We start from the raw sequence: 16199 nt of genomic DNA on the forward strand, positions 1-16199 counted from the left end.
AGCAATTTTTAATCATACTTGATTTTAAAAATGAATTTCTTCTCAAATTATGGAGAATAATAGTCATTCTCTTTGTGTAAACTTAGTTACTGAAACAAATGTCATACATGCCCATAAGTCTTACATGAAATAGTTAATAATGCTGGTACTTCCATTAATGAATAGGGTTTAAAAATAATTTACTGAGACTCAAACCAGAACAAAGGAGAAAGTAGTGCTTAATAACTTTGAAGAATTGGGTAAAGTCATTTGAAAACCTCTACAAGTCACAGGTGGACTAATACGCTAACTGCTAATGCTTTGATATTATTTTTTGTTAGGTGTGCTATCGAGTAGTGATGCAGCTTTGTGGACTTTGGAGCCATCCTGTTTTAGCAGTGAGAGTCTTGTTTGAAATGAAAACTGCTAAAATAAAGCCAAATGCTATTACTTATGGTTATTATAATAAGGTAAGTAAGATTGACATTGGGCAATATATGCCGCTTATTAAGATTGATAATTTTTTATACTTTCTTTTAGAGGTTTTGGGGTATAATTTTTATACATGTATTATATATGTATGTATATTTTAAAAAATAAACTATTGCTAATAATCATTATTTTTACCTGTAGGTAGTTTTGGAGAGCCCGTGGCCTCGCAGTACCCGCAGTGGTATCTTCTTGTGGACGAAGGTACGGAATGTGGTACATGGCTTGGCACAATTTAGGCAGCCGCTTAGAAAGACCGTGCAAAAGTCACAGGTCTCCTCAATATCAGGTAATACATGTGATTGGAAAGATACTTTCTTGCTAAACCATAAGCTTTAGAGGTATATGAATTTTAATGATATGAAGTAGACAACTTAAATGAAATTCTGGTTGATAGTTTTATATACAACTAAAGACAGAGGTTTCCTTAGTCCCAGAATGGTTTCCCCCACTAATTTAGAAAGTGTTCTGCAATTTTAAATGAACTTTGGGTCCTTCGTGTTTAGTTTCAGAGGTTACCAGTGCATGAGTTACTGACCTGCTGTGTCCTTGCCTTTAGCTCCTCAGAATGCCACAGGTGGAAGTGATGGGGACACGGTGAGCCACGGTAGCGTGGATAGTTCTAATGATGCCAATAGTGGGGAGCACACAGTCTTCGTCAGAGATTTAATCAGGCTCGATTCCATTGATAATCACTCTAGCACAGGTACTAAATCTGGATTTTACTGACCCCTCACTTACTCTCATGTTAAGTGTTTCCTTTTTAAAAACACTTTTACCCTCCTTTCTCGAGTTTGTGCAATATGAGTACTTCAAAAATACTAGATATAATAAGGGAAGAAAGTATACCTCTGGTTGCGGCTCACTTCTCTTTATTTCCTGTCGTATAAATTACCTTTGGAGTGCTGTGCAAAAGGCTCTAGCATGGAGCTTCTTTGCATTTGTTCATCATTAGTTTGTGAAAGTATATCATGTAATTGTTAGGAATCATGAGCTGAGGAACTTGAATATTAGTGACAACTTGCAAATCTTTTTTTTTCATTAAGTGGGAAATATTTATTAAAGATTTGAGATTATGGCTATTGAAGAGGGAGGAAAATAGGCCACACACTATGAAAAAAATATTCTCTTTGTATAGTCATTACTTTAAATGACACTTTTTAAAATCTGAGAAACTACTGAAGCTACTTTATATGCAAACTATCGGTGTAACCTCTGTCCCCTGACGGTAGGAATAAACGTGATTAAAGGAGCACATTGAGCAGATATATGTGTTGTACATCCTTCTTCTTGTGTTCTTTTTCTTTTTTGTTGTTGTTAATATCTCAAGCTTTTCTTTAAAAAGAATTCTGAGTCTCATTCCTGTGCTCCATCTGATGAACTTGTCTCAATGACTGAAGTTTCCTTTCTTTGCCTTTGTTTGCTCTGCTTTTGGTCTGTGCTGTTTCTTGGTGCTGCATTTGTCCTTGGCTGTCATGGTGTGTGGGTGCAGACAGACTTGTATGACGTGAAGCCATGGATACACGTGTGCATTAATTCTACCTTTGAATGTTAACTGCTTCAGGTAATTTCCCATTTCTTAGGTTAAATTTTGCTGATGTGCAAGGGTGGGGGAGAGACATCTTGTTGTATTTTATGTATTGTTACCAGCAGAAAACAATTTTAGTTTTCTTCACTTTGTCTCCTTCAAGTAAGTGTTATCATATATTATGTACTACTGAAAATATCCAACTAACATTTGATGATTGATTTGCAAGCGTATTTGTTATCTTATTTGAAAATACGGTATGCTTTGCTGTAATTATTTTGAGATTGGTTTGTAGTATTGTGTCAAATAGTTTTATAGGCATTGAAGATTTCAGCGTTCTAGCTATTGAGGTGGTTTATGCTTGCTAAAATTGATCTGCTGAATTCTTATGCTAAAAACCACCCCCATAATTACAGAAGCATGTATAAATTATTGAAAGTCAACGTAAGGCTAAGTTACAGTCCTGTTTGTATATTAACTTTCTTTTATCAAGTAGGAATTTTTATGAAACTTTCATTTTAAAGCCACCTTATTTTATTTCCTCCTGTATTTTATCCTAATATTTATAAAAGAAATGGATTTCATATATGAAAAACCAAGAAAATAATTTTGTGGCATGAAACAATTTCACCAGGAATAAAAATAATAAATAATAGATAAATACTCTCCTTGTCCCTCTAGATTTTAAACCTTGTCTCCTTTAAGAGAAAAAAATGATCTAATAATCCTGAGTAATTGGCATAAACACTCCAATAGTTGGGGAAGAAACTTCAGATCCCTTTTCTATGTATTTCTTTTCAGCTGCATTTCAAATGGCTGAAGCCCCAGTACTGAATTTACAGTGATTATATATCTCTGTAGAGTTGCTGGTGATGTCATTTGATACTTTGGAAGACTTGCAGCCCAGATGCTTAAGTTACTCTTTTCATTAAGGACTATCTTGTAGGATCTTTCCACTTGATACCTGACACTGAGTCACTTAGCTTGTTGGGGAGCATATCTGGGTTTAATCAATTTACTCAGTTTCCAGTCCAGTGTCCTTTCATGGCACCACAGTGCTTTACGGGTCTTTCTGTTGGGGCCAATAAAAATGTGACTGAAGTTAGTCATTCTAAATAACAGTATTTTAAAAAGTTTAGTTCTTTTGTTGTATGGCAAACCCAAAGTTTGAGTGGCAGTGTAACAAGTGGTAGTAGAAAGTATAAGACACTATCTTTTTTGTTGTACGTGTTTTTCATTGACATCCTTTATAAAAGGATTCTCTAGTAAATGATAGTTTAAAGCCAAGGTAGACTTTTAAAATACCTCATTTTGAAATACTTTCATATTTATAGAAATGTTGTAAGAATAGTACAGAGAACTCTTGAATAACTTTTATCTAGATTCACTCACTTTTAGTGTGCCACTTTGGCTTTATCATTTTCTTTCTGTACACATATGCACGTTATTTTTTTTCCCTAAATCATGTGAGAGCAGGTTGCATACCTCTTGCCCTGTTACCTCTTAACACTTCAGTGCTATTTTCCCTTACATAACCACAGTATCATTACCAAATTCAGGAAAACATTGATAAACTATAGTCTACATTCCAATTTTGTCAAATATTGTAATGTCCTTTGTGGTACCTGAACTCCCTCTCTTTAGTCTCCTTTAACCTGGCACAGTGCCTCACCTGTTTTTTCTTTGTCTTTCATGACCTTGACCGTTTTGAAGAATTCAGTCCAGTTATTCTGTGGAATTCTCCTCAATTTGAGCTTGTCTGATGTTTCCATGTGATTAGATTAGGTTATGCATCCATGACTCTACTACAAAAGTAATATTATGTCCTTCTCTGATTATCACATCACGGAGGCACACAGTATCTGTCAGCCCCTAATTGGCCATGTTGATTTTGATCACTTGTCTCAGTGTTTGGTTTTTCTTAGGTACTATTATCCCCCTTGCAGATAATGAGCTATCTGTGAAGAGACAGTATGAGACTATCCTCTTTCTCATCATACTTTCTCTTTTAAATTTGGCATCCATTGATGATTCTTGCCTGAACCAATCTTTACTATGATGGTTATAAAGTGGTGGTTTTGCCAGTTCTATCCTCCCTCCACATTATAAGATGGAATTCTATTCTATGTCCATTAGGCGTGCCTTCATCATGTTCTTCAGCGCTTCCTTTCTTTTCTTGTGCAATAAAATGTTCTGGATTTATTCTCATGCCTTCCCTGCCTGACCTCTGGAATCAACCATTTCTTTAAGGCTCGTAGGTTCCTTTTAATGAGCAATAGATTTTTAGAAAACAAAATCTGGGCTCTAGGTGTGCTTACTGTTACCAAGGTGTTACTGCTTCTAGATTTTTTCAGTAGAGCTACAAAATATGTATATATATTGTAGAAATACTTCTAATTCCAAATCAACCCCACACGTTTTTCTTTGCCTTCCTTCATTCCATTTTTTAAAAATCTCTTCTCTAGTAAGAATCTTGCCTCCCCAGAACATCCTTACATTTACTAATTTGCTCAGTCCTCCAGTACACATAAAATAATTTCAGAATTGCTACACCCATTCCCCTGTGAGAAACAAACCTGAGAAGTTTAGGATTTAAATATTTTTCCCCCGACCCCCCATCCCAGTTTAGGGTATATACTCAAAATAATGTGTTTCAAAGTTACTTGGCTCAGTCCTTCCCAATCTTAACATGGTTATGTTAGTTATATGAAATATAGTTGGTTTTCATTTGTTTCTGTTTGCATTCTAGTTATTCCCTTCCCCCAAACCCCTGTTCTATTGATTTAATTTTTTTTGATTACTGTGTTTCCCCGTAAATAAGACTTAGCCGGATAAGACCGGGTCTTATCTTAATTTTTGCTCCAAAAGACGCATTAGGGCTGATTATCCGGCTACGTCTTATTTTTGGGGAAACATGGTATGTGGAAGTTAATACATTTCCAAAAATAAAAGCAATATAACAAGCCATATTTAGAGATTTTCTTCTCTATCCTTTCCATCCTATTTTCTCCCCACACCTTGTAGGTAACTAGCTTTATTGTTTTCTAGTTTATTATTCCTACATTTCTTTTTGCAAAAGTAAGCAGAAATATGTTTGTTTTATTTCCTGTTTTTACACAAAAAGTAGCATTCTATAAACACACTCCAAAAGAAACTTTTCAAGACATCTTGTCGAAATCTTAATTTACAGACGAGGAAATTAAGGTTCAGTGCTTTCAAATGTGTAATGGTTTTTTTCAGTCTTTGATGTTCCTGTTTCTCCTCTTCTTTGCTTATCATTGTTTTAAAATGTTTTGTGCGCTTTGTAAGCTTTCTTGTCTTCCTTTTATCTAAATTTAGTTGTGTAGATCAGTAGAATTTTCTTTTGACATTTTATAGCTGGACTATAAGAATATGAAAACATTTCGGTGTAAGCCTGCATTGTTTTTTGCAGGTGGTCAGTCTGACCAAGGCTATGGGTCTAAGGATGAACTTATCAAGGATGATGCAGAAATTCATGTGCCTGAAGAACCAGTAGCAAGAGAACTGATAACTAAAACGAAAGTGCAAACAGAAGGTTAAGTACTGATATTTTCTAGATTTACTTAGAAAAGTACCTTTATTAATTAGAAGTGTTATTTGATAATTTTGGTGACACTTTCTGGAAATGTAAGGTCTGAGCTTATAAAATACTATGTATTGTTATATATAGTAGACTTTGGTAGTCTCTGAATTTTAGATCAGTTTTCAATTTTGTAGCAAACTGTGACCCATTAAAGTATTCATTTGCCAAAGGTATATAGCTACGTGTACTTTGTGACAGAATCAAGACTAAACTTTGAGTCATCAAATTTGTATTCTAGTGCCCCTTTTATTTTAAAATGCTTTCACTGCATGTCCTTCAAATATCTAAATGGATATTTTTCACTGGTGAGTTAAACGTAGCCTTTGTGGTTTCCTGTTTTTTTTTTTTTTTTTTTTTTGTGGGACTCATTGAGGTAGAAATGATTTGTCGTAATCATTTTATGGAAATATGGAGGAATATCTTGGCTTTACGGTACTAGGATGTTCCTCCTATCTTTCTACACCAAAGTATACTTTCTTCAATGATATCACTTATTTTATGCCCTGGAGTTACGCAGAGGCAAGCCCTGTCCTGTTGACAAGTGATGAGGAGTATAACTGAAGGCCAAAGCTTTAATTCCCTCAGGCATGCTCAAGTTAGGATTATTGAATGCTAACCTAAAGCTTTTATTTCAGTCAACACTGGCAACATTTTCAGTCAATACCGGCAACATTTATGAATAAAGTAGTCATATAATCACTCCCTTTTGGGGGAAAAAGCTACATAAAATGTACTAAAATCAGTATACGGTTTCTGTTCAATATTGGCAAAAGTAGGAATGATAACATCCAAATGTTTTTTCCCAGAGGTGTATGATGTCTCTGCTGTTGTGGTAAAACATTCTCCACCTAGTGGAGAGCCACACAGTCCTACGGAGCCTCCTGCGTGGGGCAGCAGTATTGTGAAAGTTCCCTCTGGTGTATTTGATGTCCTCGACAGGAAAAGCAGCACTGGTGAGTCTTTATGTAGTGGTTATTAAATATTTAAAATACACTTCTGCAGATATACATACATATGTCTTTAAGGAAATTAAATTGTTGACTTAATTGTAATGAACATGCTGAAGAGCCAGAAGTAAGTTTAAATCCTATACATGGTCTAAAGGAGAAGTTAAAATGGTTGTTATTTAAAGATATTTAATTTTTAAAAGAAAGGCTATTGAGAGTGTTTAGTTGATGTTTGGAATACCTTTTCCCGTGAGTGCCTGTGCTCAGTTGGGTCCCACTTTCTCATGGTAGATAATGAGAGATGAGTGTAGGGCTTCCTGTCCTCATCAGGGACAGAGAAGCAGTGATGTGACCAAATTCCAGAGGGCTGATGTGTGATGGGATAACGCCTGTCACTGAAGTGAAGTGGAAGAATGATGTCACTTACTCGGTATGCAGGATACCAGTGGCTCTTTAATTTTGGCCCAGTAAGCACCCCAGCCGCTTCTTATTTGTGATTGAGTATTTGTAGTGAGTGTGACTGCCTTGAATTTGAGTTTACTACTCTCAGTTATGTTGTAGTCTCCCAAGTACCCTTAAGGCATACATCTAAGTGTGGGATTTTCAAGGGCAATGGAATTGGCCTGTGTCCTGCGCCCTCCCTTAGTAGCTACAATTCACTTCTCTACAGTGGACTGTCTTGTCTGTAAGTGTATCTGTTATAAGAGTATAGAAATTAATTTGCCCACCTTTTTAAATCAATGTAGAAATACTTCCTATTCCTAGTCTTTTTTTATTTTTATTTTTATTTTTATTTATTTTTTATTTTATTTTACTGTGATACCAAGTTCACTGTACTTTTTGTGCTGGAGGGGTAGTGCTCAGGAGGAGGTAAAGGTTTTTGAAAAAAATAATTGATATATATGTTCTGGATACCATTTTCCCAACCTGTTGATAGCAAGTTAAGAAAAAGGAAGGCAGAGTTTTCTTCATCAAACGTTTAGAATCATCTCAGAATATTGAACTGGACGTGGTCTGGAGACTGGTGTGTTTCCTTCCCTTTTGATTTATTTTATTTCCATATTACATCTTGATCTAGGAAGACTTACTCTATTAAGAAAGAAGGAGGTAGTAATGGGGCTTTTGCCAATATATCAAGTAGTCAAACATATTTTAAAATTGAACAAAATGTGCCACTAAATTCCTAGAAATACTATGAGAACCAGTAAATTTACAAAGATCTGTTTCTAAAATATTGGTAAAAGTTTTCAAAGCAGGTGTAAATTTTGGAGTTGTAAAATAGGCTAATATAATTCCCCTAAAAGCTTTAAAAATATCTCTAAATGCTTATTCTGTTTAATTGGTATGATTATGATTATTGGTTGGTACCAATTTGGAAGATTAAAAAGAAGCTTGAAATCAACTCGGAAGATTAAAAAAAGACCTTATCAAAGACGTTCCCCCAAATCTCCCCGGTTATTATGCTTTTAAAAAAAAAAGAAAATCTTAGATATGAATGGATAGGCTTAAGTTTGGACAGTGATTCCAGTAGGAAATAGCCTTTGGTTTTGGAGTGAGAAAAACTGCATGGTAGCAAAGAGTAGAAGACAGTTTGCTTGCCCCAAAGTTGGAGGGTGGAGAAAGGGGTAGGGTTTGGGGTTCCTACAGCCACTGGCATAATTTTATTCTACTTGATCAAACAAGACTGACCTGTGAGGCCTGGGATCATGCTGTTTTCTTTGCGATTGTATTCCTACCGTGTTTCCCCGAAAATAAGACCTAGCCGGACAATCAGCTCTAATGCTGATTTTTGGAGCAAACATTAATATAAGACCTGGTCTTATTTTATTATAAGACTGGGTGTAATATAATATAATATAATGTAATATAATATATGTAATATAAATAATATAATATATAATATAATATAATCAGGTCTTATATTAATTTTTCCTCCAAAAGACACATTAGAGCTGATTGTCTGGCTAGGTCTTAATTTCGGAGAAACAGGGCTAGTGCCTCACTTAGTGGATGCTAGTAGGCATTCAGATGTTTGTTGAAGGAAGGAATATATCTGAAAAATTTTTAGCTACTCATACTTTTATCAGCCCTCTTGGAGTTTGCCAATTCTAAGCACTCTATTCTAGATTCTTTCCTTTGGGGCAGATATTTTATTTTGGAACAGTAAGGCTTAGACTATAGCAAATACGTAATTCCTCCATGATTATGAATTTGTTTTGTGCAGAGTAGGTTCCTGGCAAATATTTGTTGAGTTAGATATACGGAAGCTAAGATAGAAGAGGTTGTTTATTTTTAGATCAGTTATTTAATGCAGAATGGATTTCTTAAAATGAATATAAAACTTTTAAGTGTAAGATATCAATCTATATTGATAAATGTGAACAGTACAGGTACATACAGCATATATTGCATGATCTTTTTTTAAATGTGTGTGTGTGTTTGTGTATGTGTGTGTATATATATATATATGCATAGAAGATAAAAGGCAGATTATACATTAAAATTTTATATCTGGGAGGCAGGGTTGAATGAAGGTTTTTTTGTACTTTTTTCTGTGTACCTTCATTTTACCTTCTGAACTTTCTGAATCTTTGAGTATGTGTCACTTTCAAAAAATCAGAAAATAAACTTTTTAATAAAAGTTACATCAGGAGAAGACACAGATTCATTTTTAATATTGTACTTTCCCTTTTAGGTAGTACATCAAATGTGCTGTTTTCTACTCAAGATCCAGTTGAAGATGCAGTCTTTGGCGAAGTTACTAATCTCAAGAATGGTGATAGAGGAGAAAAAAGACAAAAACATTTTCCGGAGAGGAGCTGTAGTTTTAGTTCTGAAAGTCGAGCAGGAATGTTGCTTAAGAAGAGCAGTTTGGATCTGAATTCAAGTGAAGTGGCCATCATGATGGGCGCAGATGCCAAGATTCTCACAGCAGCATTGACATATCCTAAGACTTCTCCACTCCATATTCCAAGAACCCACAGCTTTGAGAGTATTAGCTGTCATTTAGCTGATACTAGGACTCGTGTGTCCGAAAGCACTTGGGATTCTGAGCACAGATCTTCCGGGTTAGAGATGCTTGAGGAAAGCCAGGAGCTCCTAGAACCTGTGGCTGATGACAGTGTAGCTGAAACTACTATGACAGAGGATATACATGACGGTCTGCAAAATGATAGTAACAGTAGTCAGCCCAGAGACTTGAAAGCAGGACCCAAAGATCTGATAAATAAAAGAAGTAGTTTATATGGTGTTGCTAAAGCTGTTGAGAGGGAAGATGTTGAAACTGGACGTGATCCTTTGTCTCTTTTAGCCACTGAATGTATAGGAGAAAAAACTTCTGATTCTGAAGATAAGTTGTTTTCTCCAGTGATTGCACGTAATCTGGCTGATGAAATCGAAAGCTATATGAACCTAAAGAGTCCCCTGGGTAGCAAGTCTTCTAGTATGGAATTGCATGGAGAGGGAAACAGAGAGTCTGGCACTACCACTGCATTTATTCACCCTTTAGAGAGGAGATCAAGCCTACCTTTAGATCATGGTCCACCAGTGCAGGAAAATCCTGAAAGTGAAAAGAGTTCCCCTGCAGTGTCTAGATCTAAAACTTTTGCTGCGCGTTTCACTCCCTCTCGAGGTCCTAAGGACCGTTCAACTTCTTTATCAGCTCTGGTGCGTTCTTCACCCCATGGCTCATTGGGTTCTGTGGTAAATTCTTTGTCAGGGCTAAAACTGGATAATATACTCTCAGGGCCCAAGATAGATGTCCTAAAATCTGGTATGAAACAAGCAGCGACAGTAGCCAGTAAGATGTGGGTAGCTGTAGCATCATCTAACTACACCTCCTCAGACGATAAGGTAAGAATGTTTTACGTGTGTAGTCTGTCTGATACTGGAATGTTTGTAATTTTCTATATACAGATTATTTAGAGATTCCTAGTAACTTTGGTTTTTAAATTTTGAAACGATGCATATCCTATTTCTTTCTTGAAATGACTTGAACATAGTTGCACATGTAAGGAAATGAATAGTGAAGAAAAAACAATCAGGACCACTTTATAATTCATAGGTCAGTCTGCCCTAATGATTCATGTTTAAATTTAATAATGATGCCATGTTATATTTGTATAGCTCTTCAGTTTTTAAATAACCTTTACCTGTGTTATCTCCTTTATATAAGTGAAGTCACTCTACAACTTAATCCATAGATTTCATACTGTATAACAAAAAACTGGTAATTCTTTAAAAAATCATTGTAAAGATGATCTTATGAAACTAGATCTTATGAAACTAAAAGTGGGGAAATTTTGCTTATTTGTTTTATAGAAAAACTTTAATTAAAATTTCACTATTGTGTTCACAGAATTTTAGTACTGTAGTAGAAAAGAGATATCTAGAAATGTTTGCTATTATAGCACTATGTTTTAGATACTATCATATGCTATGTATCTATTTTGATACATGAATATATAGGTATGTAACATACATATTTATTTAATGTTAGCAACTCCATGGGTTGGAATTACTATTATCCCCATTTTATAGATGAGGTCTGTGAGATTCAGAGAGGTTAATTAACCCCCAGTTCACACAACCAATGAGTGGCCGAACTAGAATTTGAGGTCTAGGAGATTGGTCCTGGAGTCTATGCTCTTAACCACTTTAGTAGCAAAGAAGGGAGCAATAGCTTACCGTGTTTCCCTGAAAATAAGACCTAGCCAGACAATCAGCTCCAGCGCATTTTTTGGAGCAAAAATTAATATAAGACCTGTTATTGTATTGTATTATATATTATATAAGACCGGGTCTTCTGTTACTTTTTGCTCCAAAAGATGCATTAGAGCTGATTGTCCGGCTAGGTCTAATTTTCAGGGAAACACAGTACAAGAGGTTCCTGTGGGGACTGTCCAAAAAGAGCAAAGTAAGCGATATCTAAGTTGGCTTTTGATGGATACATTTAAAGTTTTCGGTTAGTCAAAGTGGTAAGGTGGCAAAAGGTATATCAGAGAATAATAGGAAAAGAATGGAGATTTAAAACACCATGCATTTTCAAGATAATATAATCAATTTCAGATTGTTAAAGTTCTAAATAGGAAGTAGAGACAGGAAATTAAATTGGACAAATAAGACTTGTATACCATTTGAAAGAAAATCTTATTCTGTATGCAAACTTAATTGAATTAAAAGTACAATATTGAATATTGAGTATTATAAGACAAATTGCATTTGTATTTAAAGAGCGTACAAAGTCAGTTAAGGAAAGACAAAATAAGCTGGCTTCAAAAGTACTTTACCCTGGCATATGTTAAAAAACAAACAAACCCAGAATGAGCCATTTTATATTTGAAATTGCCAGTTGAAATTCTCACAACAACCTTATTTTAAAGGGCACATATTGTCCATATTTTTCAGGTGGTATAATTAAAAGTAAGAGAAAAGTAATTTTTGCAAGGTCACACACCTAATACGTGATAGGGAGCCAAGGTCACGCACGGTCTGGCTGTGTCTGACGCCAAAGCTCCTTCTCGGCTTCTGCTGCCGTCCTGATTCCCCGAGAGACAGTGAGCTCCTGGAGTTCCTTCATTTTATGATATTGAATATTGAGAAACACCCCACATCCAAACATACACCATGGCACAACATAATCTTTGAGTATTATAGGTCATTGCTTGAATGTTTTAGAGTTTAGAAGAAAAATTCCAAATAATAGAAGAGTTTGTAGTTTTGAAAAATATGGGGATGATCATTTATTTAAGCATTATAGGGGAGTTTATTTCTGAAAAGGGTGCGTTAAATGTATTCTCAGTGGAGAAGGTATTATTTATGTGTGTGATTTTACTCTTTTCAATTAAAGGAGGAAACTAACAGAGATTACAGCTTCCCAGCTGGCCTCGAAGACCACATTTTGGGGGAGAATACATCACCTAACACAAGCATCTCAGGGCTGGTCCCCAGTGAACTTACTCAGAGCAACACAAGCCTTGGCAGTAGCAGCAGCAGTGGAGATGTAGGAAAACAGCATCACTCAACAAGTATGGGTTGTCCTCCTCCCTTTTAGTTCATGTGCCTATACCTTTCCCTCCTCCCACCTGACACACAGTAAGCTTCATTTGTTGAGATGATCTGATTTTTAATATAACCACACCACGCTATCACTATTCTTTCACATGATCTACAAGTACTGAAGTCACTCACTGATTTAATTTTAGTTACGTATATTTGTGAATTATATCATTAATTCTGAAGCTTTCGTGTCTATCAGAATCACCTGGGGAATTTGCTTTAAAATATATTCAAATGTCCAAGCTGTAGGCCAGAATTTTTGGGACTGAATCTGTAGGATGGGGCCTTAGAAATGTGTATTTTTAACCAGCATTCTGGGTGAATCAGATGCATACCAGAGTTTGAGAGTCGGTGGGCTGCATCAGTGAAATTTCTTAGCTTTTTTGTTTTAATTATAATTCTATTTATTTTATCCAAATTTCTATTGCGCGTGCGCGCACACACACATACACACAGTGCCAAAAAAATGTATACACATTTTAAGAGATGTTATCTATGTATTACTTTTTGAAGTTGAATTGAATTACGGTAGCAGTGTGTAGGTAGGTAGTATGATGTTCGCTCAAAAGATGGCGTTAATCAAATGAATGCTAGCATCACCATGTGACAGGCAGGACAGTCAAAGAAAATGGCGGAAGCATGGTTGTCATTTGAGGAGTGCAAGACCATTTTGAGGTGGTTTTTGAAAGTCAAGAACGTTATGGAAGTATGACGATGAAGGCGTGAGTATGCAACAACCTCCAACATGCCTAACAGTTGCACGCATTTGTGATAAATTTGAGCTGTATGGTACTGTGTGAAGAAATTGAAATGACATGTGCAGCAATATAAGTGGACACTTTGGTCAACGTAGCTCAAGCAGTAATTCGCCATAATCAGAAATTTCTGGACGCTGATGGTAACCAATTTGAGGACCTCTTGTAACTGTAGAAGTTAGTCGTGACTTGTATTTATCTTTTGTTATCAGTATGTATGAATACTACAATTTTAGTATTTAATACATTTTTTTCCTTTCTTAAAATGTATATACATTTTTTTTGGCACTGTGTGTGTGTGTGTGTGTGTGTGTGTGTTTACATTTTTATACTGAACAATTTGAAAATAAATTGCAGACTTCATATGCCCCCTTAAATACTGTAGTATGCATTTCCAAAGAATAAGGACGTTTTCTTATATAATGTGTTATGATGGTTACTTCTCTCTAGGTGAACTTCCAAGAGGCATAAAAGGGCAGGACTTTGAAAAATCAGACCATGGTTCTTCTCAAAATACCAGCATGTCTAGCATCTACCAGAATTGTGCAATGGAGGTAAAAATTCTGTTTCTGCCCATGATAAAGTGGCTATAAATACATTTTTATTTTAGAATGAAATTTAACAGAATTCTGATACCTGGTGGACAAAATAATAAAATAAGTCATTTTGTTGAATTTGCTTGATGTATTATGTAAGCAAGGCAATAAACTGGTAGCTTTTCCTATAAAGTAAGTGAATTGTTAATTCTAAAGGTGATAAACAAAATAAAATTCTCTGTCTCAAGAGAATGGTCTGTTAAGGTTGTTACTGAGGATGTTTTCAGTGTCTGCACTTTTCTACTCTTAGGTTTTGATGTCAAGTTGTTCACAGTGCAGAGCTTGTGAAGCTTTAGTTTATGATGAAGAAATTATGGCTGGATGGACAGCAGATGATTCAAATTTGAATACAGCCTGTCCATTCTGTAAAAGCAACTTCTTGCCTGTTCTCAATATAGAATTTAAAGACTTGAGAGGGTCTGCAAGGTTAGTATTTTAAAAGATCCCTTAAGAGGTAAGTGCCCCCCAGCCAAAGGCATCGCTCTTGGGGAAAGAGTGAAATATTCATGGTATGCTCAGTAAGGTGCCCTTTTCCTTTCAGTCCTTCACTTCCAGTATTTGAGGAGAAATACTAGTAATGTAGGAGACTACCTTTCCGTTTTATTTCACATATGATTATAGTAGCAGTTAATTCTTGGGGCTAAGCTTTATAGATAATTCAGAACTCTAATGTTAGTCATTATTTTAAACTTTCTGCCTCAGTGACCTTAATTATGTCTTCTAAAAGCAAAAAAAGGAGGTGGGGGGGGCTTGAACTCTTCTTAACTTGTTGCCCCCTTATACTAGTGCTCTGTACAGTGAAATGACTGAATTCTAAGCAATGGGAAGGAGAGTAGCTGATCTGTAATCAGTCATTAAGTAATTCCAAGTTTGGTAACTGTACGCTGACCTAGGTAATTATACTTAACCTTCCGTTTTATGAAATATTATTGTCTACCTTTAGCTGCTTTTTAAAAAATATCTTGTTTTATAGGTGTTTCCTCTATAGTTTTTCTTTTAGCTTCAGATGTGGAGTCTAGTGAAATCATACCCTAATTCCTGACATAGTATCATCAGAGGTTTTTGCAAGGGCCCTCCTTCACTACATTCCTTTGCCTGCCCATTTCCACTCTCATTCCTTTATCCAACAAAGACATTGTGCTGTCTGTGGTATATCCTTGAATATATATTCTTATAAAATATGTTGTTTTGTAGGATTCTCTGTGTTTTTTAGTACTCAGTTTAAAATCTATCTGAGTTGCTACATGTAGGTCTAGTCATTTCTTTCATCCTACAGGAAGTTAATACCTCATTTTACTTATCCATTATCCTAGTGTTGGATACTTCAGTCGCTTCCAGTTCTCTGTTACAAGCATCACTGCAGTAATATAATACCCTGTAAAATATGTCTCTTTCTGGACTTGGGAAGTAGTTTTTCTCAGAATAATAGTCTTAGGAGTGATACCACTGTGTCGTATTCATACATGATTTCAATAAACACTGGGAGATTGCTTCCCAGATAGCTACATTCCCTCTAGTAGTGTCCAAGAATTCTCATTTCTGTACATCCTTGCCAGCATTTTGTATTATCAACTTTTCTGATTTTTGCATTGTAATGAATATAAAGTAGTATCTCATTTTTGTTTGAATTTCTTTGAATACATAGACTTGTTAATTATTCCAGCATTTTCTGTGAATTGCTTATTTATATCCCTTTTCCATTTTTAAATTGAGCTTTCTTTTTCTTGTTGATCTCTGCCTTCAATATTTTTAATTCCTTGAAGAGAAATCATTAATTCTGATGTCCTCATCCATTAATTTTAAACCTTATGATTTGTGCTTTTGGAGTCTTGTTTTAAAAGTTGTTTCCCATCGGTAGGACATGAAAATGTTCTCCTGAACGTTCTTGTTAGCTTTATATTTTACTTTGGTCTTTATATTTTACTTCTGATAACTTAGGTCTTTAATGTACACCTCAAGTTCCCATGTGCACCTCACTCACTCTGTGTTCTCCTATTCTTTATGTCAGTATCATGTTTTTATTGCTCTGTCTTTGTGTTGTGTCTGTAAATTCCCCCCTCATGGAGTTTTTTTTTCTCTAATAGTTACTTATTTTAAAATTTATAAAATTTTAGAGTAACATTGAGTTCCTAAAAGAAAATTCAGCTCAAGTTTCATTGGATTGCATTAGACTTATAGATTTGGGGAAAATGGACATTTTCAATATTATTCTCTTACCTGTGAGCATGGTATATATCTCCATTT

At 35.4% G+C, this 16199-nt stretch overlaps 1 protein-coding gene across 6 annotated transcripts in view; it reads left to right on the top strand.

Annotated features, from left to right (window-relative positions):
- The window catches only part of DENND4C (DENN domain containing 4C), a 96360-nt gene that overhangs the window by 62946 nt on the left and 17215 nt on the right, over nucleotides 1–16199 (top strand). For 5 of the 6 annotated variants that reach the window (XM_019750356.3, XM_019750354.3, XM_019750355.3 and 2 more), the window contains 9 exons: nucleotides 321–449; nucleotides 613–757; nucleotides 1028–1174; nucleotides 5430–5552; nucleotides 6407–6553; nucleotides 9243–10399; nucleotides 12396–12573; nucleotides 13810–13913; nucleotides 14206–14381. In XM_019750356.3, coding sequence (XP_019605915.3) covers nucleotides 321–449; nucleotides 613–757; nucleotides 1028–1174; nucleotides 5430–5552; nucleotides 6407–6553; nucleotides 9243–10399; nucleotides 12396–12573; nucleotides 13810–13913; nucleotides 14206–14381 — 2306 coding nt within the window. The remainder of the gene's footprint in view (nucleotides 1–320; nucleotides 450–612; nucleotides 758–1027; nucleotides 1175–5429; nucleotides 5553–6406; nucleotides 6554–9242; nucleotides 10400–12395; nucleotides 12574–13809; nucleotides 13914–14205; nucleotides 14382–16199) is intronic. The other variant, XM_019750357.3, reaches the window with a different exon arrangement.

This window comes from Rhinolophus sinicus, chromosome 16 (genome assembly GCF_057876585.1).
Source record: "Rhinolophus sinicus isolate RSI-liver-muscle chromosome 16, RSI-T2T, whole genome shotgun sequence".
NCBI classification, from domain to species: domain Eukaryota; kingdom Metazoa; phylum Chordata; class Mammalia; order Chiroptera; family Rhinolophidae; genus Rhinolophus; species Rhinolophus sinicus.